Source organism: Mustela lutreola, chromosome 4, assembly GCF_030435805.1.
Source record: "Mustela lutreola isolate mMusLut2 chromosome 4, mMusLut2.pri, whole genome shotgun sequence".
Lineage (NCBI taxonomy): Eukaryota > Metazoa > Chordata > Mammalia > Carnivora > Mustelidae > Mustela > Mustela lutreola.
Genome location: NC_081293.1, coordinates 180,346,801 through 180,373,553, shown reverse-complemented (window position 1 = coordinate 180,373,553; position 26,753 = coordinate 180,346,801). Strand labels below are relative to the sequence as shown.

Here is a 26,753-nt window from a genome sequence, read left to right as displayed (position 1 = left end):
GAGGGGCCAGGGTGCAGGGAACCCGTTCCTGTGGGAATTTTCTCATTTTGGTGCCTATCCTAGTAATTGCCACCTCAAATCAAATAAACAGACTTTTTCACAGTGTATATGAGAAGGTGGTTCATTACCCCCAAACACACAAATGTAATATTGCCATTATTTACTATTATCGTTTATGATGATGATAACGACACTGGCAGTTGAGCGATTAAGTGTGCGGAGGGAGTTGGGGGAGGGGGCACAGTGCTGTGAGGGCCAGAGAAAGAGGAACTACATTTCCCAGAACCACCCGGGAAAGGCCACGCCGCGGCCGCGGCGCCCCACCCCTTTCGCCAGCTGGGCCCGCCCCGCCGATGACGTCACAGAGGTGACGTCACGGCGCCCAGAGCGAGGCTGGGGTAGAGAGGCCGACAGAGCAGGAGTCGTCCGCTTGTCGTGGAGGCTGCTAGGGAGTCGGCGAGAGGGTGAGCGGGCGAGCAGACGAGCGAGCTAGAGCAGGCAGGAGGGAGCGACGCGCGGCGCAGAGTAGCGCCGGGGCCAGGCCGCGGAGGAACCCACAGCCGGAGAGGGGCAGCCCGAGCCGGGCGCCGCGGGGTCCCCACCCCCACTCGGCCGGACAGTGCCCGGTGTTCCCCCGTGCGGGGGGCGGCGGCGGCGGCTGACGGGACCGGACAGGACCGCGGGGGTGTTGCCACCTCCCCCGAGGAGCCGGCGCGGCCGCGGGCTCCTCAGAGCCGGGGCCCGGGGCCCGTGATAGACGGGCGGAGGAAAGGAGAGAGGCGGCGGCGCAGGCGACGGGGAGGCAGCGGCGACACCATGTCATCCCCCAGTCCGGGCAAGAGGCGGATGGACACGGACGTGGTCAAGCTGTATCCTTCGTGGAGGGGGGATTCGGGCTGTGAGTGGGGGCGGTGTGAGGATGCCCAGGGCACCCTTGAAACCGAGCCAGGGGCCCTGGGGCACTCCCGGCCACTGTCCGAGGCTCCCTTTCTCTCCTCCCTCCCCCCAGTGCCTACGGCGGCTCCTTGGCACCTCCCAGGAGCCTAGAGCCTTTTCAGCTCCCCCTTTATCTGCAGCACCCCGAAATGTGCGTTGTTCCTCCCTCTTCTGCACCCTCATTGCCTGCGACTTTCCTCCACGACGTTTGGATTCCCAAGACGGCTTTTTTTTTTTTTGCAGGACCATCCACCTCTCTTGACCACCGTGCCCACCTCAGGGTCTCTCCTGTTCCCTCGCTCTGAATTTAGGGACTCCTGATAGAAATTCCAGAGAGTGAAGCCTTTCTTCCTTTCTTGAGATGCCTCCATTCCCTCCATTCACTATGCTTCTTGAACTGGGGTAACTCAAGTGACCTCCTTTATCCCTAATTCCTTTCTATATTAGGAAGAGTAGTCTGCTCCGTGTCCCTTATTGTAATAAAGAGCTCTGAGTGTTTTAAATCAGAGACTCTTGTTACGCTTTCTGGTGCCTAAAAGAACCCTACCGTTTTTTTTTTGTTTGTTTGTTTGTTTTGTTTGTTTTTGTTTTGTTTTGTTTTGTTTTTCACTGACAAAGCTTGTCCCACCCATAGTTGGATGTGGTGAGGACCCCCAGGCCCTCTAGCAAGCCACCCTCCATATTGTGGATATGACAGCTGGGGGAGGGAGAGAAAGAGGATCTCTCCTTGACAAAATAGCCCCTATACTGGCCAGTTAAGCAAACTCCCTCAATGAGGGTAAGGTTCTTGGGGAATAACTGCCCTGATTTTACCAAGTGACACCCTTTATTTCCACCCCCACCCCAACTTTATGTACTCAGGAGGTAGCAGTAGGAAAGCTGTAACTGATAAGAGCCCTTCAGGCCGTGGTTTTGGTTGGAGTCCAGACTGATTATTTCATGACCAGCTCGAGAAATTCGCGAAGGTTCCTGTGATAAATCTAGCAAATTTTTTGAGGGGTAATTTAGAGCTTTGGGGGGGGGGTGAGGGTGGGAGAGGAAATGAGCCCAGTGTTCTGAACAGCTAATCCCTGGGGAGAAGGGGAACCGGGGTTGGGGAGTGGTGGTGTGTGAAACGCAGTTAAAAAGTCCTGTCTCCTGCTTCTCTTTCTCCCTCACCCCCATCCCCCCACCATTTCCCCCTGTTGCAGGGTTTTGTTTATATAACTCAAGTTGTTTGGCTAGATTCTTCAGGTGAATTCCTTCTTTCTTCCTTTTATTTGGTACTGTTTTTGATAGGACGTTTTTCTTCTTTTTAGAGGTTGATGATGATTGTTAAATACTCAGTTAGGAATTCTTTGAAGTTTTAAAAAAGTAGTTTTTGTATTTGGTTTGGAAGTGGGGGATGGGAGGGAAGTTGCCTGGGCAAGAGATTTTTTTTTTCTCTTTTCAGGAATAAGGTGTTTTTCTCCTCAGGAAAACTTCTAGCTGACTTCTAAGTTTTAGGGTTTGAAGCTTAGAGTTTTTGGGAGGTGGGTGGGGGCATTACAGAGAGGAGCAAATAATAAAATACATGTTCCAAATATGTCTAGGCACAAGTGAAATTGATTCTTACGAGCTGTTTGTGACTGTGATTGAGTTTTGTAAATGTGTGAATGATGCCAGTAATGTTGGCTTTCCATAAGGTTGCAGGAAAACTTGTAACTATGGTTGTGTGTACATTTTACACAAAGCAGTTTCGGGTTTTATTTTTGTTTAGAAACTAGGAAATGACATGGTGGCAGAATCTGAGTTATTTTTATCCAGAATTGAGAGTTACTGTCGCACCTAATGCAAATTTCTACCTAATGTTTAATTGGGATGGAGGTGGAGAGAGAATTCCAGCTGTTTTTGATCAATGTCAGAGTCTCAAATTATATACATATATATTTTTAGAAGATTGAGGATAAAGGGTGAGGCCTAACTTGACCTGATGCCTTTTCCATACACTGCCTTTTGTTCATTTAGTAGTTGTGGCATCTAGAATGATTACCGCATTTAGGAGTCGGGGTGTGGGGGTGGAGAGGGAGAGGAAAACAGACAAAGAACAGCAGGGTGTCTTTCTCTTTTTTCTTCCCCTAAGTGGCTTATTTCATAGCTTATTTTTAGTAGAATATGAAGAAAGGCAAAGATGCATTGGCCTTCTGTTCTTTCCCCACCTTCCTCCTCTCTGACAAAAGAAAGCAGAGGCCCTTTAAAATCATAGATTTCTGAGATAGGAGGGCAACAGTCTCAGGACTCAAAAGCCAGAGGTTATCTTTGTTTCGTATTGGTTATTTTCTGGTCTCACGTAGTTTGGAAGTTAAAATTTTTGTATTTCCTTTTGTGTGTGCATGTGTGTTGTGGGGATGGGAGGTTTTGTGGCCTCTTTTCTCTGTTGAATTCATATTAGTAGGCCCAAATGGAGCCAATAATTTTTGAGCAAGGTATATTTAACAAAAAATTGAAGGAAAAATTTTGCAGCCCACTATTAAAATTAGTACAATTGTGTGAAAGGGCTGGGGGTTGAAAATGAAAGATGGTGGAGAGGAAGTAGAGAAGGTCTGAAGGAATGTACTTGCTTTTTGCCCCTCAGTGCCCCTTGATGATTTCTTTGGTTTGGAGGCCGATAGCTGGTTTCATTGCAGTCTCCTGTTTCAGCCCATTTTTGGATGTCTCCTGAGTGTAATTATGCCACCGCGATTTACAGCTTGGCAGGGAACCTATATAGTAGGAAAGTAGCGGTGTGGGGGTAGGGAAAGAAGGGGATGTGTAACTAATTGGCCATTGCTTTCCACCAGCTCGCTAGGTTCTTTTGGAGACACTGTCTGTGGTGGTTGTTGGGAGTCGGTGATATTTCTTTTGTGACGGGTTGGTAGGAGGAGAGCTGACTCTCAAGTTATGCAGGGAGTGAGTGTTTTGCACCGATGCACTTAATAATCTGCTGGGCGATTATGTTCTGAAACTCTGACTCATTCATTGTTTCTGTTCTGATCCTTTGCTGAGGGTTGTGCAAACCTATCCAGGAGCCTGGAGACTGATGTACTGACTTTTGGGCCCTGTAGGAAATGTGTCCCAGTCAAAAAACTAGGTTTACCCAAATCCTGTGGAATGGTTGTGAATGGTGTGGCCATTTGTTTTCAAAGTCAGGTTATACTGTGCCGTCCCCAGCCTGGCAAGCGTTGAGGTTTCCATCTCTGATTATTTTGATTGTCTGAGAACTGGGACTCTGGTGACCTTAAAGCGTGATTTGCCCTAAAGGAATATCGGTTTAAATTCTCCCTGGTGGAGGAACAAACAGCTCAGATTACACGGGTTTCCTTGTTGGTGGGGGTTACTCGTCTCACCCTGTTGCACAGCCTGGTGATCCTTTTATCTGCGAACCAGTGGCCCCTGCTGAAGGCTGGAGCTGCTTGTTTTGGAAAAGCGTATGCAGGCAAAAGGCCTCAGGCACAGCTCCTCACAGCTCATTGGCTGCTCTGTTACTACCCGGAAAAGGAGGAGGGGTGGAGCTACCAAACAGCTGATGGGAGTGTGTGACCAGAGTGTGTTTATATACAAAAGAAGTAGGGGCTGGGGAGGCCTTGTGAGTAGTGTTACAGGATCAAGTATATTTGCAAGGGGTAGAAAGAGGAAAACATGATTTTAGATTACAAGAAATAAATGTTAAAGGTTAAATCAGAAAAGTGAACCTGATAATAATGGGGACTTGTCATATGCTGTATTTGTTATTGGTGAGATTTTGGAACTTTGTAATACTAAGTTTTCAAAGATTCCCTTTTCCAGAGGGAGTTGCAGTAACTTAAAATAGGGTATGCTGCCACTTTAAATGTACTTCCATGACTCACGCAGGGATTCAGAAAGTATGGTAGAAATGTAAATTTTCCCTGCAAAAGCTTGAAGAGTGCTAGAAAGGGGCATTGACTTCTACTAAATTCATTTACTGTGTTAGTGAAGTCTTAGAGAATCCTGGGTGTCTGCCTTAGGGTTTCAGAAGTTTTCAATAAGAAGTTCATCCCCATAAAACATTTGAGCACCCTCTTTATGCCAGGCTTGGTGCTGGGGGTTTAGTAGTGAAAAATTTCAGTGTGGGTGGTCATGATGCTTATGTAACTAGTTAAACAATTAAAAAAAAATCAAAGAAGAAGCTGTTTATAGTAGGTCAACTCTCTATGTAGCAGCTTTTTGAATAACTTGTATTTACTTTCAGAATTGACTTTTGAAGGAGTAGAAAGGTTAAAAAGTGAATTTTATGCCATGGGACAGATTTACCGGGGTCTGTATTCCTAGTATTTTAAAGATGGATGTTAAAAAATGGAAACAAAAACATAGCTGTTTGTCTTTCACATCAACTTTGGTATTTTGTTGGTAATGAGTAGTTATTCTATACCCAAATCAGTAGTCTTTGTTACTCTTTAATTTGTCCTCAAAGTGTAGACAATTCTGTGATCTTTTAACTAGCTCCAGTGTCAATTGAGAGAACCTGTGTTTTGCTTTTATTTCCTGCGGCCTCTGTTTTTGTGAGATGATAAGGTAGAAGGTGGAACCGTTTTATGGTCTTCAAGCTAGAAGTTAAAGCTTTGGCAACTCTCAGTGTTCTGAATTTGTCTTTTCTGCCTAGATTTTGGTGACAAATATAATGTGCTGATACTTTGTTGAGCAGGAACCTACATGAGTAAGCATTCACAGCTTCAGAACAGGAGAGTCCTGCAGTGCAGGTCTAGTAAATTATACACAAGCCTAAAAATTCATCTTTTAGGGGAAAAAATCTTTTGCAAATGTGATGCATAAAAGTCACTTAACCCTGTTTGTGTGCATGTGTTAGAAAAACCTGGATTGTTGGTTTCCTAGTGTTTTGCAATTTCCGTAGCACCTTGACCTGCTTTAGATGTGTGTGTATATACGGATTTGTGTGTGTGTGTGTGTGTGTGTATATACACACAAATATATATGAAATTAGTATGTTTACTTTTTTTTTTTTTTTTTTTTAGATTTTATTTATTTGAGAGAGAACCAGAGAGCCCAGGCAGGGGGAGTGGGTGAGGGAGAAGCAGGCTACTTACTCCCTGAGCAGGGAGCAGGACAGGAGGCCAATCCCAGAGCCCTGAAATCATGACTTGAGACACCCATACACCCCTTGTTCACTCTTAATAGTTGAGGATTCCAAGAATCATTGCATTTTTAGGCATGCAGTTCAGACTCGTAAAAGTGCTTATGGTATAATAGCTTCTTGACTATAGACCCATAGTATACCTTTTAGTAAAATACTTTAATGAAAAAACTTAATTGGATTACATAAGTAGTAAGATAATTGAGCAAAGTATAGGTTACAAAAAGGGAAAGAAAACAGTCACCCATAATTCTGTCCTTTAAACAGTGGTTCTCAAACTTTAGTGTGATCTTAATTACTTGGAGGGTTTGTTAAAACAGGTTGCTGGGGTACCAGCTCTGGAGTTGTCTTGATTCAGTGGGTCTAGAGAACTTGTATTTCTTGCAGGTTCCCAGTTGATACTGATAGTGTTGGTCCAGGGACTGCAGTTCAAGAACTACTGTCCTCAAATACTAACATTACAGTGTTTTTTCTTATCAGTCTCCTACACCCCATATATTATTTTCAACCTGTTGATCATACTGTATGTACCCTGTTTTGCTTATTTCTCCTTGCAGCTTATTTTCCTGATTAAAAGTATGAAACATAAGGAAGAGGTCATGTAATAGGTCATTTCATGCCCTTGCCATTGATTTAATTCTTCACCACTATTTCTGTGATAAGATTGAAATTAACATCTTGTGCAAACGGCTTTTCTTGTGTTTTGGGTTATTTCATTACCTACTAGATCAAAGAAAATAACCATATGGATTAAAACATTTAATTTCTTTTTTCTGTCTTCTGCATCAAAGAAAGTAACCGTTGAATTAAAATATTTAATTAAAAATTGTGGGGCCCCACACTCAGTGTGCTCTCATTTTGTTCTGTGGTGTTTTAGTTGGTGTGATTTCAGCAGTGAAGCAATCAGCCTGTCATAGTGATGACAAATGAGTTCTGATCTCTTTGTTTTAAGCTGTGTGTGTGAGAGAGAGAGAGAGAGAGAGAACGGTGATCCTTAAATTAAGGACGCTTTTGTACTTCTCAGAGTGCCTACTGTGAGTTGGTAGGTTAAATATATCACATTTGTAATGAGCTCTGACTGGCAAGAGCTATAGCACTAGTTCTGGTATCTGGATTTTTTTTTTTTAAACTGAGGTATAATTGACATAACTATAAAATGATAAATTAGATAAGTTTTGACATAAATACCACCCATGAAGCCTATCCACACAACCATTGATTTCTGTCACTGTAGATTATTTGCATTTTCTGAAATTTTACATAAATGTAATTATACAGTATATACTTTTATGTGAATTCTTTCATCAGATTTTGAGGTTCACCATGTTATTTTTACTGCTGATGTAGTCTGACATTGTATAGGTAAATCACTATGCATTTATTCTTTATGGGTGTTTGGGTTATTTCTAATTTGGAGCTATTACAAATGAAGCTGCTTGGATGGATGTTTTCATTAGTGTAAATACATATCAGTGGAATAGCTAAATCGTGGAGTAGGTATAAGCTCAACTTCTTAACAGGTATCCTGAATTTAATTTGACTGATGATTGTATTTCACACACAATTAAATTGTGACATTAAACTATTTTTGTTCTGTATTTTATTTAATTTTTTTATTTTTATTTTTTAAAAATATTTATTTATTTGAGAGAGAGAGATCGCAAGTAGGCAGAGAGGCAGGCAGAGAGAGAGGGAAGAAGCAGGCTCCCTTCTGCTTTCGGCTCAGGTCATGATCCCAGGGTCTTGGGATCAAGCCCCGCATCGGGCTCTCTGCTCAGCAGGGAGCCTGCTTCCTCCTCTCTCTCTGCCTGCTTGTGGTCTCTATCTGTCAAATAAATAAATAAAATCTTTAAAAAAAAAAAAAAAAAAAAGAAGAAGAAGCAGGCTCCCTGCCGAGCAGAGAGCCTGATGCGGGCTCGATCCCAAGGACCCTGAGATCATGACCTGAGCTGAAGGCAGAGGCTTTAGCCCACTAAGCCACCCAGGCGCCCCTGTTCTGTATTTTAAAGGAATCCCATTAAATAACATTATAGAGCACTGATTTCTAATCTGTTGAAACTAGTTTTGTAACTTTCTCCCTCTTTATTCAAAATTAGTGAATTAAATTTTTATTGTAAAATATTTTTTGCTTTGTGGCCCTTTGACATGGTAGTTCAGGAATTATGGTCACAAATAACTTTCATTTTTTCATTTGTTAGGACTATCCTTTTCTGAAAAGATAAACACACATTTCGTTGATGGTTCCCTTTTTTTGTAAAATATTGATAAGGGTTTTTTTTTGTTGTTGGTTTTTTTTTTTTTTTAACATGTTAGTTTTACTTAGCACCTCCAGTTACATTTACAGCTGTTTACAAATATTGATGTAGGACTCTGTTCAGGTCTTAATAGTATCTTCAGTTTTCATGTGGACTAAATTCAGGAACCAATGGCCCCTTTTGCAGAACCAGAAACAGATTATATGCTTCTGTAATGTTTTCCTGAAAATTTTTTAAAGTTAATTTTTAACAAAATAGGATTTTTTTGATTATTTGTTTGTTTACTTTTTTACTTTTTGGCATTCGGTGTAAGTTATTCTTGGGTTGATAGACATTGCTGTAAGAAAAAAAGACATTGTAGTAGTTGGTATTGTCGCATTCTTATACATGTACATGACAGACATTTGAATTTATGTGTAGGTGTATGCATGCAGGTTGCTTTAACAGTTAACAAATTACTGGCAGCTGGAACTTTTAACTTGGCTGACAAGAAAAAAGACAAACTCCTGGTTTTAGGAGGCGTTTCAGATTGTAGTCAGTGACGTTTTATTTGGTGGGGAGACTGGTTCAATCATCAAACACAAGGATGATGCTTTGGGCATGTTTATTAAGAGTGTTATTTTCAGGGGTGCCTGGGTGGCTCAGTGGGTTAAGGCCTCTGTCTTCGGCTCAGGACATGATCCCAGGGTCCTGGGATTGAGCCCCCCGCATCGGGCTCTCTGCTCAGCAGGGAGCCTGCTTCCTCCTCTCTCTCTCTGCCTGTCTCTCTGCCTACTTGTGATCTCTGTCTGTCAAATAAATAAAAATCTTAAAAAAAAAAAAAAGTGTTATTTTCAGAGTGCCAAAATGTAATTAAAGTGCAATATAGAAAAACACAGAAAAGTCAGTGTGTACTTTGGAGAGATTGTTGTTACATTAGTGATTCTCAGGTGGGTTGGAGGTATCCTGGTTTAGAAGAACTGTTAATATTTTTATGTGTAGGTTCTATTGTAGTTTCTTCTCTGTACCTCACCAGATGCTTGCAAAGGGTGTCTGGTGGTTTGCAGGCTGGTGCTTGTGCAAGCTGCTATGCCTGGCAGGACCCAAATCCTCAAGAGCCAGGTGGTGGAAAGCCCCACAGGGCAGCTGTATGCGGATGAAGGAACCTTCTTGCCTTCCCCTGCTTTTTAGGCATCTAGGGTGTTTAAAGGTAGGTGGTTTATATAGGTACTGCTGATTTTTTGGTCTGGCCCTGGAGAGAAGTTAGGAGTAGGAAACCTGTGTGAAGAGGGGAGGCTTGGCTGGAGGATGAAAGACAGACAGGGCTGGTGGGTCTGTCTCTGGGCCCACCACAGGTACACTTGGAGGGACCATATTTAGGGATTTAGAATATTGCTTAATTGGTTGCGAATGCAATCTTTTTTTTGGCGGGGGAGATGGAATCTTAGGTCTTACGTTCAACTTTTTGGTCTCTAACTTACAGACACTTTAGGGAGGTGTATAAAAGTAAGAGATATCCCTATGTGTGAAATTGTTATTGATATTGTAAATTAAATTATAAGTTTTCTGTTTAACATTAAGCAAAACCTTTATTTTTCCATGTATTGTGTTATCATGTACACTTTCCAAGGTTTCTTGGATTATAAAATCTTAGTTGAGGTAATATAAATAGAAAAGCAGATACAGAGTGTGCCTGGTTCGTGTTACCTCAGAAGCAGATGGGTTACTACTCAGCTTAGTGAAAATAAATTTAGTTATTTTGTCCTAGTGGTCCCAGTATAACTGGTTATCTGGGTATTGCTCTTCAGTCAGTTGATTTTATGTTGCATAGTTTCAGAAAGGTTGATTAATAATTTAAAAATTCAAAAATTTGGATAAACCTTTCCATTGTGGTTACCTATAGGAAGGTGATTCAGTTAGAATTGTGTTCATAACAGAGATCACTGGGTATAATATAGTTGGTTATATTTTTATGATCTTACAGACAACTGAATGTTCAGTATGCTTTTGCTAATCTTATTTATGTAAATCTGCATATAAATTAGTAAGTCTCCTTGGCAGCATAGCCTGAAACTACATAACCCTTTTTGTTTCACTCCAAAGGAAAGAAACGATTTACTTTTTTTTTTTCCATTAACAGTCACTTTTATATGGCATATATATATATATATAGTCCCACAACTGTGGATTAGTACTTGGTCATACTGCTGATTTAGACTAAGGCTTTTATAATGAAATCATCCCCCATGATGTAGATCTTGGAGATTTGGGGTTTTTATTACACACTATAGTCACATTGATAGAGTCAAAGTATACATTAAAATGTAGAACATGGTACATGTTTGATAACAGAAATCACCAATCTTGGCAACAGAATTTGACATTATTAACATCCGTTAATTTTATCAACTAATTTCATTCAATTTGCTACAGCCACCATTTTCATAATGAGTAAAGGGAGAAAAAAATGTTTCTTGCCCCTTTATACATTTGTATCCTTAGAGATTAGAAACAAAAACAAAAACAAAATACTTTTAAGTCAGATGTGTTTTATGGGTGGAATAAAGAGAGGAAGTAGACCTTTGAATGTGTTCTTTAGTTTGCTTGTCTGGATTGCTGCCCATTTCTCCTGGCAGTTAAGAAAGGCAGGTCTTGAATGCTGTCTTTGATGATCAAATGACATATATTTGAATATACCTGTATTGAATCACTTACATACTTGAGAACACTTCTGTCTTGTCGTTCTATAGACTCTTGGGTTAGAATAGTTAGGTGTACCAGATTCATTCTATCTTTGAATAATTAATGTGTTTCCTTTGAAATTTAGCTGAGTTTTATAACTGATAAACCATGATAGGTCAGAAGATTGTTGGTAGCTCATCAAGACTATCATTTCCTTTCCTATATTTCCATTTGTATGTCTGTTTCCTTTTTCTGTTGGTATTCCTAATTTACACTTCGACTAATTTGTAGAAATCGAGCATAAGTTAAATACACGGGCAGAAAAGTACACAAATAAACCTTTGAAGAGAAGGTCTTTCCAGATCCTTTATGGTATCTTACCTTCAGTCTTAACCAGAAGTAGCAGTGAAGCCAGATATTTTTTTTTTTCCCTAGGAGTTTGGAAATCAGAGTATACTTGGCCTAGTTCCTTTGTGAGGTTCAGCAATTATTTATCAAACTAGAACTTATGCTAAAAATATATAGTAGTTTACAACTTTGCTATGTGTGCTCTGAATAAAAATAGGTTGTGCCTTAGATCTGCCTTAGCTCTGTTTAGTGAAGTCAGACACGATGGAACATGACATAAATTTTGTGTTCTTACATTTTAAAGGTCCTAGTCTTTTTTTTGCATCTGAAGAATTTAGTGTTTCTAAGCTAGTTTTATATAATCTGGCCAGTGTTTCTGAGGTTCAGAAATTGCTGACTCTGCTCTCTTTTTGTAAGTCCTCAAGGTAGGAAGTCTTCAGGTCTTTCTCATCCAGCATCCTCTTACGTTCTTAAGGTGGGGTAAATGGGAACAGTCCCTTACTCCTATGGGCGCTTATTCCCAAGATTAAATTCTAGCCCCTTTGCATCTTGTAATTCAAAGAGTGACTAATGAAATAACATGTTTACTTGTGCTTACTGTCCACTTTGGGGGCTGACTTGGTATGCAGGCACAAGACTTTGTACTGGATTATGGTTTTTCTTTTTTAAATAGATTCTGCTTTTTTTTTTTTAAGATTTTATTTACTTATATGAGAGAGAGATAGCATGAGAGGAAAGAGGTCAGGGGGAGAAGCAGACTCTCCGCTGAGCAGGGAGCCTGATGTGGGACTCCATCCCAGGACTCCAGGATCCTGACCTGAGCCAAAGGCAGTTGCCCAACCAACTGAGCCACCCAGGCACCCTGTACTGGATTATCTTAATTGACATAGATACGTAGTGTCTTACCTTTCCATTTGCTTAATGGGCATTAGAATTAGAAATTGTTTTTTTATAGAATCAGAAATTAGTGTAAAATTTGTATGCTTTTAAATTGGGGCTTATTATTCATTTGAATGAATTGGATAAAACATAAGGATTTTAGTCTGTCAGGTCTGGCTGTTTTATTTCTTAAATGTCATTCTTACAGTGTTTTGTCAGCTCTGATGAAGTTCAGATGACATTTTTGTTATTATTTAAAGTTAAATTTTAGTAGATAATATACTTACATAGGTTTTAGCATGTTTTTCTACTTGGAAAAAACCTGGAATGAGAATAATAGTATTAGAAAGCAATGGTTGCTTTCGGATTATAAGGGCTTTTTGAGTTGAGATTAATTGTATTATTTCTAGGCAGTGTTCTTTGTGGCTTTAAAAAAATACTTAAGATTTATTTTTATTATTTATTATTATTTTTTTAAAGATTTTATTTATTTGACAGATCACAAGGTAGGCAGAGAGGAGGTGGAGAAAGAGGAGGAAGCAGGCTCCCTGCTGAGCAGAGAGCCCGATATGGGGCTTGATCCCAGGACCCTGGGATCATGATCTGAAGGCAGAGGCTTTAACCCACTGAGCCACCCAGGCACCCCCAAAAATACTTAAGATTTTATTTATTTATTAGAGAGCGAGTGCGAACGCATGTGCTTGTGAGCAGTGGGGAGAGGTACAGGAAGAGGGAGAGGCAGACACCCTGCTGAGCAGGGAGCCTAATGTGGAACTCAGTCCCAGGACACTGGGATCAGGACCTACGCACAAGGCAGATGCTTAGCCAACTGAGCCCCCCCCCCCCCTTGCCTTTTGTGGCTTTAAGTAATAGTTTGAGAAATACTAATTCCTGGCTATACTGCTTCAGATTAGGAGAGTAAACTCTGGTAACTTTGTTTTCATTATTGATACCAAAAATAGAAGCCAAAGTTGAAATAATGACTCTGTTTTTCATTCCTGACTTAAAAATCAGTTTTACTATTTAGTAGTCAACATTTGTTACATGAAAAATAGAATCAAATAAAACAGTATAGCCTAGCGACGACTGGGTGGCTGGCTCAGTCTGTTAAGCTGCTGCCTTTGGAATACAAGAAGGGAGAAGCAGGCTTCCTGCTGAGCAGGGAACCCGATGTGGGACTTGATCCTAGGACCCTGGGATCATGACTTGAGCCGAAGGCAGATGCTTAATGACTGAGCCACCCAAGTGCCCTGACCTGTCAATAATTAAAAAAAAAAGTAATATAAGCCGTGTAATGGTGCCTGACTTAGGTAATTTTTATCAGCATAGAATGACACCATGCTGTTCCTTTCAGAACTTTGTATTTAGTTACCTAAATCATATTTCGGTTTTTAAAAGGTAAATTTAGGGAATGGAATACATGTGAGTAAAAGGATATGTCCAGAGCCAGGATAGGATCCTGTCAGTTTAAAACAGTTCATTTTACTGTCACGTCTTTTAATACTCCCTAGGTATTTTGAAGATCTTGTAGAAAATTTAGTTGCTAACTTTTTTTTTGTTCAGTAATCCCTACATCCAACATGGGGCTCAAACTTATGACCCTGAGACTCATGCAGTACAGACTGAGCCTGCCAGGTATCCCAGTTGCTGACATTTTCATTGATGCTTAAACTCTGGGTGCCTAAAATGGATCAGTTTTGCTCCATGTTACTGTAATTTCAGTTATTAAGTCTTAAGAAAGCCAAGCATGTATAAAGACTTAGGATGCTTTTTAATCTTATTTCATTTATTTTTAAATTTTTTTATTTTTATTTTTTGTTTATTAAAAAGGTTTCATTTACTTACTTATTTGTCAGAGGGAGAGAGCAAGCGAGCATAAGCAGGCAGATGGGGAGAGAGAATCAGGCCCCTCACTGAGTAAGGAGCCGGATGCGGGACTCAATCCCAGGACCCTGGGATCATGACCTGAGCTGAAGGCAGTGGCTTAACTGACTGAGACAACCCGGGGTCCCGGATTTTTTTATTTTTTAAGTAGGCTTCACATCCAGTGTGGGGCCTGAGGTCAGGACCCTGAGATCAAGAGTCAAAAGCATGCTCTACCAATTGAGCCAGCCAGGCACCCCTGGATGCTTAATTTTTTAGAAGTTGAGGTGAAGGCCTGGGAAATAAGCAGCCTTTCTCATTTTCTGCTGTTTTTGCCTTAATGTTGGATAGCTTTTTACCTTTCTTTAGATAAGCTTTTAATTTTGGATTTACAGAAAATTTGCAGAGATTGTGTGGAGAGTTCCTGTATCTCACTTCAGTTCCAGTTATGCCTGTGTTGTTAGTACTCTTTTTATTTTTAAAGATTTTATTTATTTGACAGAGAGACAGTGCAAGAGGGAACATAAGCAGGAGACGACTCTCGCAGGCTTCCCGCTGAGCAGGGAGCCGGATGTGAGGCTCGATCCAGGGACCCTGGAATCATGACCTGAGCTGAAGGCAGACACTTAACCCACTGAGCTTCCCAGGCGCCCCAGTACCCCTGTGTTATGTTACGTTACATTACAGAGACAATTGGTAAGAACAACTAACAATGGTTGGTTGGTATGTTACCAGGCTTTCTTCAGAGTTCACCAGTTTTCCCAAGAATGTTCTTTCCGATTCCAGGATTGAATCCCAGATACCACATTACATGTAGTGGCCATGTCTCCCTAGTATCTCTAGTCTGTAACAGTTGCTCACTTCTCAGAGTACTGGTCAGGTGTTTCTTTGGAGTATTCTTCAATTTCTGTTTACTGCCCCCCCCCCATCCCCATGATAAGACCTAATAATAGAAAGATATCAAAATTGGCCAAAATCATTGTGGGGTTTTGGAAAGAATACCACAGAGGTGAGGTGCCCTTCTCATCACAAATGGGCTGTATGAGGGGCATACCTGTGTCCTTACGACATCACAGGTGATGTTAACTTTGATCCACTGGGCCTTAGTGATGCTTGACAGGTTTTTCCTGTAAAGTTACTTTTTCCTTCAGTATTCTATTGTTTGGAAGATAGTCACTAAGTGTAGCTAGCTGACACTTAAGAACCCAAGGGGAATTAGGTTCTACTCACAGAAGGAGTTTCTGTTTTTTGGGGTGGGGGGTGGGGTGTGTGTGTGTTGTGGTGGTAGTGTTTTTATTTATTTTATTTTACTTTATTTTTTATTAACATATAATGTATTATTTGCCCTGGGTGTACAGGGCTGTGAATAATCACGCTTACACATACCCTCTCCAGTGTCCATAACCCAGTCACCCTCTCCCTGTTCCCTTGTTTTGTTCTTTAAATTTTTTTTTTTTTTAAAGATTTTATTTATTTATCAGAGAGAGAGGGAGAGAGCGAGCACAGGCAGACAGAATGGCAGACAGAAGCAGAGGGAGAAGCAGGCTCCCTGCTGAGCATGGAGCCCGACACGGGACGGGACTCGATCCCAGGACGCTGGGATCATGACCTGAGCCGAAGGCAGCTGCTTAACCAACTGAGCCACCCAGGCGTCCCCAATTTTTTTTTTTTTTAAATTTAGATTCCTCCTTCAATGTTGCCTCTTCTCTCCCTTTAGTTGTAGAGTTTGTCCTGTCAGTCTTCAGGTCAATTTCTGAGGGTATTTAGGTGTTTGTGGGCTGAGGTGAACTTCTTGTGGTCCTCCTGCTCTGCTGCTGTCTTCCTGCTCCTTGTTTTTGACTCTTAATTATAATGTATCAGTGCATTAATCTGAATTACTAGCTTTTGTTCAGAAGTCACATTTGATTTTGAATGAAGTATAAATTGGTATGGCCTTATGGAAACAAAATGGGATGTAAATACGAGGATGTGGTCTGGGAGCACACAGATTTGTTGGATATGTTTGTTTAGCAATTTGCAAATGGCAAATTTAACTTTCTGCATTTGGCTCTTTTCAGATCTGTAATAACATTTATATGTGAAAATGAAGATAAACTTAAAGAGTGAGCTACAAAGGTTTTAAAAGCTTCATAAGGGAAAGAATTCTATAGTCTTAGAGTTTTAGGGTGGGGTACTGATAAAATGCTATTGCATTCTGCATGGCTTCTTGTTATTAACCAGTTATATAATTAACTCATAAGAGAAAATAATATATTCTTACTAGCTGCTAATTTGAGCAAAGAATCATTGTTTTGGTCCATAGAAACAATTTATTCTAAAAGGAATTAATTTTTCACCATTTTGATATCTTTTTTTTTTTTTTTAGCAGTTCTGTTTGTAGTTTCGCTGAAGATCTTGACATAATTGTAGTTGTCAGTTTTAACCAGAAATGCAATTTTTTTTAAAAAGATTTTTATTTATTTGACAAAGTGCGAGCAGGCGCATGCAGGGGGAGCAGCAGGCAGAGGGAGGGGGAGAAGCAGGGTCCCCACAGATGACAGGTTGCTGGGACGCAGGGCTTGATCTCACAACTGTGCGATCACAACCTGAGCCAAAACCGAGAGTCAGATGCTTAACTGATTGAGCCACCCAAGGGGCCCCAATACATTGTTTTCTTGAACAGAGTATATTTACAGTTGAGGCTGTTAGGTAAGCAACCTCTGGAAAAATAATGGATACTAAAATTTGTCCAAACCCATTTGGTTTCTAGGCTAAAATGTTAATCTAAATTTTCTCTCTTAGGAGCTTCCTTGAAAATAGCGAGGAAGAAATGTAGGAATTGAATATTAGTTGTAAATACCTTGCTAGTTCTACATGTAGTAGTAATAAATACATTCTTCGAGATTATAGATGACAGTACAGAATTTGTGTATCAACTCATGGGGACACCTGGGCTTTTGTGTGGTATATAGGTCAGAAGTGTTTATAACCAGCTGTTTATTGGTTTAGCAACCCCAGTGGTAACACGTTTAGATCTCTGGCCTTAAATAATACTAACACCTGGATGTCATGTAGTTGCTAAGAGTCAGTTGTGTGACACTTAGAGCCATCTTACTGGCTCGATAACTCTGTGCCGGATGTTGAGCTGGTTCTTTTGTGCTTCTGTTTTCTTTGCTCACTTTAAGTCCTTTAAAAGAAAAGAAACAAGACAATTTTTAAAGAGCAGTTTTTAGGCTTATAGCAAAATTGAGAAGGTACAGAGAATTTCCCATATCCTTCTGGCCCCACTCATGCACAGCCTCCCCCATTGTCGGCATCACCCACCAGAGTGGGGCATTTGTTACAGCGGATGGATCTGCATTGACACGTCATTAATTACCCAAAGGCTGTAGTTGCATTAGAGTTCATTCTTAGTGTAGTAGATCTGTGTATCTGGACATATATCCCATCATTATGGTATCCTACACAATATTTTCACTGCCCTAAAAATTCTCAGTACTCAGACCTGTTCAGTCCCCTCTTCTCCAACCCCTGGCAACTAGTTATCTTTTTATTGCCTTCATAGTTTGCCTTTTCCAGAATGTCCTATAGTTGGAGTCGCATAGGATGTAGCCTCTTCAGATTGGCTTCTTTCACTTAGTAATACGGATTTAAGCTTCTATTACGACATTTCATGGTTTGATAGCTCATTTGTTTTTAGTACCAAGTAATACTGCATTGCTTGGATGGACCACACTTAGTTTATCCATTTACCGTGGTGAGCTGTTTTTAGTGAACAGAGCTAATATTTTTCTAATGGTTCCTCATATTTTCAGATTCACCTTTGTACTTTAAAAAAGAAAGAAAGAAAGAAAGAAAAACACTCCTTGGTAGCTGGTAGTTAACATTTTATACTGCTAGTCCATTCTATCCTCCGTTCTACCTTTCTTGACCCCTAATACTTACTCTGTAATGTGCCGCTTCTCATTCTGGTGTATTTCAGTTTATTCTTATAGCATCTTTGAGGTATTATGGCCCATTTTTCATGGATTAAAAACTTGGGGGGCACCTGGGTGGTTCAGTGGGCTAAAGCCTCTGCCTTCGGCTCAGGTCATGATCCCAGGGTCTTGGGATGGAGCCCACATCAGGCTCTCTGCTCAGAGGGGAGCCTGCTTCCTCCTCTTTCTGCCTGCCTCTCTGCCTACTTGTGATCTTTGTCTGTCAAATAAATAAATCTTAAAACAAAACAAAACTTGGGTTGCAGAGGTTGGCTGAATGCTGATGTCATAGGGGAGGTCCTTCTGAACCCAGTGAGAGTTTGTCAAGCTTTTGTCCCTTGGCATACATTTAACTGGTGCTCAGAAAACACTGTTAAGTGAATTTTAATACATGATATCCCATAGGTTTTTGCCAAGTCCTGGGTCAGTTTTAGATTAAACTTTGGCACCTGTATGGAAAGTCAAGAAACCTGTATACAGAAGTCATGCTGGGGAGAGGCAAACTTTCTTCAAACAATGACTTCAGTTCTTTACGTACAGATGCCGTTTGCCATTTCACGTCACTGCTCATTTTCCCATGTGCGATATGAGCGTTTGTATTCTAAAATTGTCCTGAATGCTAATACTTTGTTTTATTTTATTATTTTTAAAAGATTTTATTTATTTATTTGACAGAGATCACAAGTAGGCAGAGAGGAAGGCAGAGAGAGAGAGGAAGGGAAGCAGGCTCCCTGCTGAGCAGAGAGCCCGATGTGGGGCTCAATCCCAGGACCCCGAGAACATGACCTGAGCCAAAGGCAGAGGCTTAACCCACTGAGCCACCCAGGGGCCCCTACTTTGTTTTATTTTAATATTTTATTTATTTGACAGGGGGAGAGAACACAAGCAGGGTGGGAGGGCAGGCAGAGGGAGAGGGAGAAGCAGACTCCCCACTAAGCAAGGAGCCTGAAAGAAGGGTGCGGTCCCAGGACCCCGGGATCATGACCGGAGCAAAAGGCAGACACTTAACAACTGAGCCACCCGGGTGCCCCACTTTATAGTCATTTATAATCATAATACTCGGTTTCAGATGAGTTCTCTTTTAAGAGTCTTTGATTTCTGGTTTTATTTAAAATCAAAAAAGCTATTAGGATTGTGGATTGGGGAAAGAAACAGTTGGAACTTGTGTTACTTTGTAAAATAGAATACCTTAAACTCCTCAAATCATAAAGCTTTTTAATAATCTGTACTTCGTCTCACGTTGCCCTTTACAAATTAGTGGTTCTCAAGGTAGCTTTTACTAACTTTAAGATTTGATACTATCAATTTTTTTGCCTGCTCAGGACCTGACGGAGTTTATTTTTTGGGTTTTGTTGTTGTTGTTCTTTTTACCTTTCACCCATACTCTGAGGAAGGAGAAAATTTTATTGAGGAAATGTTGTTAAGTGGCGTGCTTGGGTGGCTCAGATATTGAAGTGTCTGCTTTTGGATCAGGTCCTGATCTCCAAGACCTGGGATAGAGCATTGCATTGGGCTCCCAGCTCAGCAGGGAGTCTGCTTCTCCCTCTCCCCCATGCCTCTCCTGTTTGTGCTCTGTCTCCCTCAAATAAGTTAGATCTTAAAAAAAAAAAAAAAAAAAAGATGCTGTAATCGCTCACACCTTTAATTAAAATTACATGTAGCCTTTTTTTTATTACTCAAAATGGGAAAATAAAATAGCAAGATGTTTAAAATCTCATACATGCAAAACTTGAGGTTTAGTGATATATTTAAACTGTATATACACACAAATACAACTTTTTTTCTTTGTGTATGCATGAGGTGTCAGATTATTGATAAATTCTCATCATAGATTTCAAGGTATTGCCTGCAGACTCCTTGGGATCCTAGAGATACTTTCAGGGGGACTGTAAGGTCAAAAGTTATTTCATAATTATCATCGTTAATGTTTTTTGTTTTTTAGCCTTTTTTGTTACATTGACATTTCCTCTGATGGTACAAAACCAATGGTGGATAAAACTGTTGATGCCTTAGCACACCAAACTGGTTATAGTCGACATATGCTTCACCAACACACACCTACAGTTAAGGGCAGTTTCATCTGAGCATGTCGTGATGAGGAGTAAAGATAATTAGTAAATTCTGTGTCTATTAATATTCTGTGTGATGAAATGGGAAAAACTTTCTTGCATGTTAAAAGTATGGGGATGTTTTCTAGAAGAAACAGCTTAGCTGATTTTGAGTTGCCATCTGAACTAGCTGTTTTTCTAAGGAATGTCATTCGTACTTGAAAGTATGTACTTGAAACAGTTGTATGTTGGAAGAGAAATTGTCATGTTGTACAAAGTCTAGGACAATCTTTATTTGGATCTAATACGTAGTGTTCACGAAATAGTAGATCCTTTTTTTCCCCCCTAATTTTTATTGAAATTCTAGTTAGTTGACCTATAGTGTAATACTGGTTTCAGGAGTAGAATTCAGTGATTCATCTCTGGCTCATTATAACAAGTGGCCGCCTCTTAAAAAAGAAAAAATTTTTTTTTAAGATTTATTTATTTGACAGACAGGGAGAGAGGGAACACAAGCATGGGGAGTGTGAGAGGGAGATGTAGGCTTCCCTTCCAAGCAGGGAGCCTGACGTGGGGCTTGATCCCAGGACTCTGGGATCATGACCTGAGTCAAAGGCAGACACTTCACTGCTAAGCCACCCAGGTGCCCCACAGGTGCCTTCCTTAATACCCATCCCCCATCTAGCCCATCTCCCTCCCCCTCCCTCCATCAACCCTCAGTTTTCTATGATTAGGAGTAGATTTTTTTAAAGGTCTGTTTATTTTTAAAAATGTGCATGGACGGGGGAAGGGGCAGAGGGAGAGGGAGAAAGAATCTCAGGCAGACTTCCTTGCTGAGCATGGAGCCCAACTGAGGGCTTAGTCCTACAACCCTGAGATGAAGACCAGAGCTGAAATCAAGATTTGAATGCTGAACTGACTGAGTCACCCAGGTGCCCCCAAGAGTAGATTCTTTAATAAAATATTCAGATTGGGTTGAATTGAATTCTATAATAAGCAGGGTAAATACATATTTAGCCATTGAAGGGAAGTTGGTGTAATGATCTCAGGGTTCTGTGATTGAGTCACTCTCCCAGCTCCCTGCTCAGTGGGGAGTCCACTTCCCCCTCTCCCTCTGTCCCACCCCTTGCTTGTGCATGTGCTTGCTCTCTCTTTCTCAAATAAAAAAATTCTTTTAAAAAATGAACAGTAGAAGAATTGAAAGACTTAAAAAGTTTCTTTTAAAAGATTTTCTTTTTTTTTTCTCTTAAGATTTTATTTATTTGAGAGAGAGAGCTCACATGTGAGCGGAGGTGGTCAGAGGGAGAAGCAGACTCCCGAAAGAGCTGGAAGCCCAATGTAGGACTCGATCCTGGGACTCCAGGATCATGACCTGAGCCGAAGGCAATTAATTGCCCAACCAACTGAGCCACCCTGGTGCCCTAAAGATTTATTTTCAACTGTGTGTGTGCGTGCTTGCACAGCTGGGGGAGGGGTAGAGGGAGAGGAAGTTTATCCTCAAGCAGCCTCCCCACTGAGCATGGAGCCCACTGTAGGGGCCCTACAGTGGGCTCCATCCCATGACTCTAAGATAATGACCTGAGCCACTCAGGTGCCCTTAAAAGTTTCTTTTAATTAAAAAATTCAATATTTACTAATACTGCACTGAAACTTGAAGAAGTTTTAAGTTTACTTTTGGCTTCTGTTACTCTGAACCTGAGCACTGTTAGTATTTATTCTGTGTGGTCTTACGAGGACCTGGGAGATAACAGATGCTCATTTGTGTATCTTCAGAGCAATTTCTGTTCTCTCAGGTCTATTAAAAGATGAGTTATTGGCTTCTATTATTAACCTTATGTCTCTAATTCTGTATAAAAATAAAAAGGACCATAACAGGGGGATATAAAGACAAGTAAATAACGTAAACATCCTTAATAATAAATTTAAAAAGCAGGTAGGACTTTGGAAAAAGTTCATAGTCAATTAGATTTGAGAGAAGGCTTCCTGGAGGAAGCTGACTGTCCTAGAGATAGGTAAATAAGCAAGAGGGCACATGTGGGGATGTGAGGTGTTTGGTGGCTTAACTCAATTAGAAGATCAGAGGTTGTAAATTAGTCACTGTAAGTATGTATATACTAGAGCCATTATGTGTGACCAAGATTATATGGGTTACATAAGAAATAGGCTGACCTTTTTTGCCTTTTATGATCTAATAGACACTGGAACCAGTAGAACCACACCTTAAACACTTTGCTGGAGGTATGATTTCTGATCTGTCAACTAAAGGAGGATGCTTGGTAAAGAATTTACCCATGGGGAGGAGGGCATCTGGGTGGCTCAGTCGTTCAGTGTCTGCTCAGGTCATGATCCCAAGGTCCTGGGAGTGAGCCCTGTATCAGGCTCCCTGCTCAGCAGGCAGCCTGCTTCTCCTTCTCCCACTCCCCCTGCTTGTGTCCCCTCCCCCCACTCAAATAAATAAATAAAATCTTAAAAAGAAAAAGAATTAACTCATAGAAATTGAAATCTGATCATGGGTTGCTAGAGTTCTAATGGTGTTAATAGAAGAGAATGTATGGGTTTGTGGCACATTATATGAGAATGTTTAACATTTTGAAATGCGTGTACCTTTCACGTGTATACTGCATTAGAAAAGTAAGATAAAGTGGAATTACCATAGGCTTTAGTCATATGTTTGGATTTGCAGCTGCATTTGGTTTCTTCATGCAAAAAATGAAGAAAATACCACATGATAGGATTGTTGGTATATGAAATAATGTATGTGACTGCATTTAGTACATAGTTGCTTGGTGAATAACTGAGGAATTGTAGTTGGCTGTTAGTAAAAGATCTGAAATAGTGTATCTGTAATGTGGAGTTAAGCAGGTAAGCAGATAAGGGCAAGATTGAGGTTGTCGAGGACTCAGATTCCTTCTGTTTCTTAATACCCAGCCATATTTACTATCCTAAAGGGATTGCTCCTACCATCACATTAATGTTATATGCAGGAGGAGGAAGAAAGGAGTAATTAAGACAAGCTTACAATAACTAGCTAAGATTGCTTCCCCCCCCCCCCCCCCCGCCATCTTCTAAGAAGCTTTTTTTGAGTGTCCCTCTCTACAAATGGCACTTAACATGCTGGGCCGGAAATGTCAGCTGACCAACCCTAACTGCAAGAGACGCTGGGAAACGTCACTTTTTGACTGCCCTTAATAAAATTACTTTTATTAGTAAGGGGAAGGGTGCCTGGCTGACTTAGTTGGAAGAGCATTCAACTCTTGATCTCAGGGTCATGAGTTTGACCCCCATGATGGGTGTAGAAATTACTAAATAAAAGGAAAAAAAGAGGGGAGAATAACTAAACTGTTGGGTAACCAGTGTTTGCCACAATGAGTATTTCTTTTTCTTTCTTTTTTTCTTATTTGGGGGTATTATGATTCAGGTTTGGCTTCCTATGCCTTGAATTTTGGTTTATAAATTTTATTTCTTGCTTTTATCCCATGTCTTCTAGATTCTTCTTTGGGAGGACTGGGTTTACATGATAAAAATCACTTACTCTGGGGCATTAAGGGAGATGACAAACCAGTAACTTGCCTCTTTTCACTTCTAGTTTATCTTCAGACTTAGGACCTAATTTGGGAGGTTGGCAGAGGAGGGGCAGCATGTCAGTATGAAAGAAGACTGCCTGGCAGACCATCAGCGTTCTTGCCCTTGACTCTCCTCTCAGTGCTGCGAGACCTTGTGCCTTTCACTTCTTGGGCATCCCTATCCTTATATATCGAATAAGAAGTTGGCTTAAGTGATTCTAAGTCTTTGCAACTTGAATACTATGACTTTTATCTGCACACACTTTGCCTATAACTTCATTGTGTGTGTGTATATATAAATGTAAAATGTGAAAGATCTTCAGAGCCGGGTGTGTACCTGGCATTGCCTTCTAGGGAATAGAGAATTGAAGATAGGTTTATGACATATTTTAAATCTTTGAATCTTCTTTTTCTAGATATATATATTGTGGGTGGTTTTTTTTTAAGATTTTATTTATTTGACAGAGATCACAAGTAGGCAGAGAGGCAGGCAGAGAGAGAGGAGGAAGCAGGCTCCCCGCTGAGCAGAGAGCCCAATTCGGGGCTCCATCCCAGGACTCTGGGATCATGACCTGAGCTGACCTGAGCTGAAGGCAGAGGCTTTAACCCACTGAGCCACCCAGGCTCCCCTCTAGATACGTATTGTAAAAATAAGTTCTGCAACTTAGGACTTTCTTGGTTTGCATTTTTTCCTCAGGCTTTTTAGAAGCCCTTAACATCTTTATTTCTGACTTCCTGAGATAAAATTTTGCTTCATGTTTAGAAACCTGTGTTAATGTTAAGTTTGAGTAGGAAAAGCCTCTGTCTTAGGCCAGTAACAGTTGTTGCACTTTCATTTCTAGAAATCATTTCTAGATTCCCGGAGGGACACCTGGGTGGCTCAGTCAGGCGAAACAGACTCTTGGTTTTGGCTCAGGTATGATCTGTGTCGTGAGATCAAGTCCCATGTCAGGCTCCGTGCTTGGTGGTCTCCTTCTGCCCACCATTCCCCCCCCACACCCCACTCTCTCTGCCTCTGTCTATATCTCCCTCTCAAATAAAAATCTTTTTAAAAAAATAAGAGGGGCACCTGGGTGGCTCAGTGGGTTGAAGCCTCTGCCTTCAGCTCAGATCATGATCTCGGGGTCCTGGGATCGAGCCCCACATCAGGTTCTCCACTCAGTGGGGAGCTTGCTTCCTCCTCTCTCTCTGCCTGCCTCTCTGCCTACTTGAGATCTCTGTCTGTCAAATAAATTAAAAAAAAAAAAAAAAAAGAAGAAGAGGGGCACCTGGGTCGCTCAATGGGTTGAGCCTCTGTCTTCGTCTTGGTTTGTGATCTCAGGGTCCTGGGATTGAGCCCCACATCGGGCTCTCTGCTCATCAGGGAGCCTGCTTCTTGAACCTCTTTTATTGCCTGCCTCTCAGCCTACTTGTGATCTCTCTCCCTCTGTCCAATAAATAAATGAAATTTTAAACAAAGTAAAGTATAATTTTAAAAAATGGATCTGTGGGATTAATTGAAGGATTATGAAAGTACAGTTATTAAAACACTATTCAGGGGCGCCTGGATGGCTCAGTTGGTTAAACATCTGCCTTTGGCTCAGATCATGATCCCAGGATTCCTGGGATCAAGCCGCACATTGGGCTCCCTGCTTGGTGGGAAGCCTGCTTCTCCCTCTCCCAATCTCTGTGCTTGTGTTCCCTCTCTCTCTCTCTGTCAAATAATAAATAAAATCTTGAAAAAAAAAAAAAAAAAAACTAACACTATTCAGTGTTAACTGATCACCTGCTCACTTGAGAATTCAAATGCTTTGTTTACCATGTTTAAGTCATACTTCGACTATGAATAAATCAGTTACCATTATTACCGATGGTGGAATTAAAGCAAGATGTTACAGTCCTTATCTGTTAATGGGGAACTGCCAAGTTAATGCCTTCTGATATTGTCTGGTGGGGTGAGTTATCTGTTCCCTGTATATTTTAGGAGAGGGGGACTTGTGGTTCACCCATGTCATGTTTCAGTTCCGTTTTTCATGTAGGGTATGTCGTGAGGGGGTAGTATGGTTTAGTAAGTGGGACAAGGTCATTGTTAAAATTCTCTGAAACAGGGCCCTGGGTGGGGGCTCAGTTGGGGCTCCGGCAGTTGAGCATCCGACTCTTTATTTCAGCTCAGGTCATGATCTCAGGGTCTTGAGGTCAAGCCCCACATGCGACGTCTCCCCACTTAGTGGGGAGTCTGCTTCTTTTCTTCCCCCTCTCCTTATACCCCTCCCCTGCTCTCCCTCTCAAAAAATAAATCCTTAAAAAACAAAGAATTCTCTGAAAATCTATAATTTTAAGATCTGATTTCTCTTTCATCTTTGTTCCCTGATTCCTGTTGTTATGAATGAACAATAGATTTCAGGTTGCTTCCATGTTTTAATTAATTAATTAAGATTTTAAAAAATTTGAGACAGAGCAAGAAAGAACAGGAGGGCAGGGAGCAGGGGGGAGAGGGAGAAGCAGGGTCCCTATGTGGGATGTGATCCCAGGATGTCCATATGTATGTATTTATATTAATTTTTAAAGATTTTTTTCTTTAATTATTTTTATTATTTTTTTTCTTTATTCATGAGAGACAGAGGCAGAGGGAGAAGCAAGCTCCCCTCTGAGCAGGAAGCCCAGCACCCCGGGATCATGACCCAAGCCAAAGGCAGATGCTCAACCGTCTGAGCACGGAGGTGCCCATACTTTTTAAAGATTTTATTTGAGAGAGAGCACAAGTGAGAAAGAGAGAGCATGGTGGGGGAGAAGCAGAAGGAAGCAGACTACCTGCTGAGTGGGAGCCAAACGCAGGGCTGGATCCCAGGACCTCGGGATCATGACCTGCAGTGAAGGCATATGCTGAACTGACTGAGCCACTCAGGTGTCCCAGTTACAGATCCTGTCACTGAAGTTGGTTTATTAGTTGGAAATGCTATTATTTGAGGAAATCGGTAACAGTTTCACGATTTTTCTAAATTACTGCATAACTTCAAATCACGTAAAAAGAGTCTTAAGTTTGGCCAGGCTACTTTAAGTTATGGATTAATAAGCCAGAGCTACTGGCAGGTAATATTTACTGGTTAAAATGTAGTGGTAGGCCTTTAACTTGCCCAAATTACAGAACTTTCTCTTTC

The 26,753-nt window shown here is 41.0% G+C and overlaps 1 protein-coding gene across 2 annotated transcripts in view; it reads left to right on the top strand.

The window, feature by feature from the left end:
• Positions 1–367: 367 nt before the first annotated feature.
• The window catches only part of UBE2H (ubiquitin conjugating enzyme E2 H), a 104,518-nt gene continuing 78,132 nt past the window's right edge, over positions 368–26,753 (top strand). For both annotated transcript variants that reach the window (XM_059171852.1, XM_059171851.1), the window contains exon 1: positions 368–869. In XM_059171852.1, coding sequence (XP_059027835.1) covers positions 817–869 — 53 coding nt within the window. In that variant the 5' untranslated portion in view covers positions 368–816. The remainder of the gene's footprint in view (positions 870–26,753) is intronic.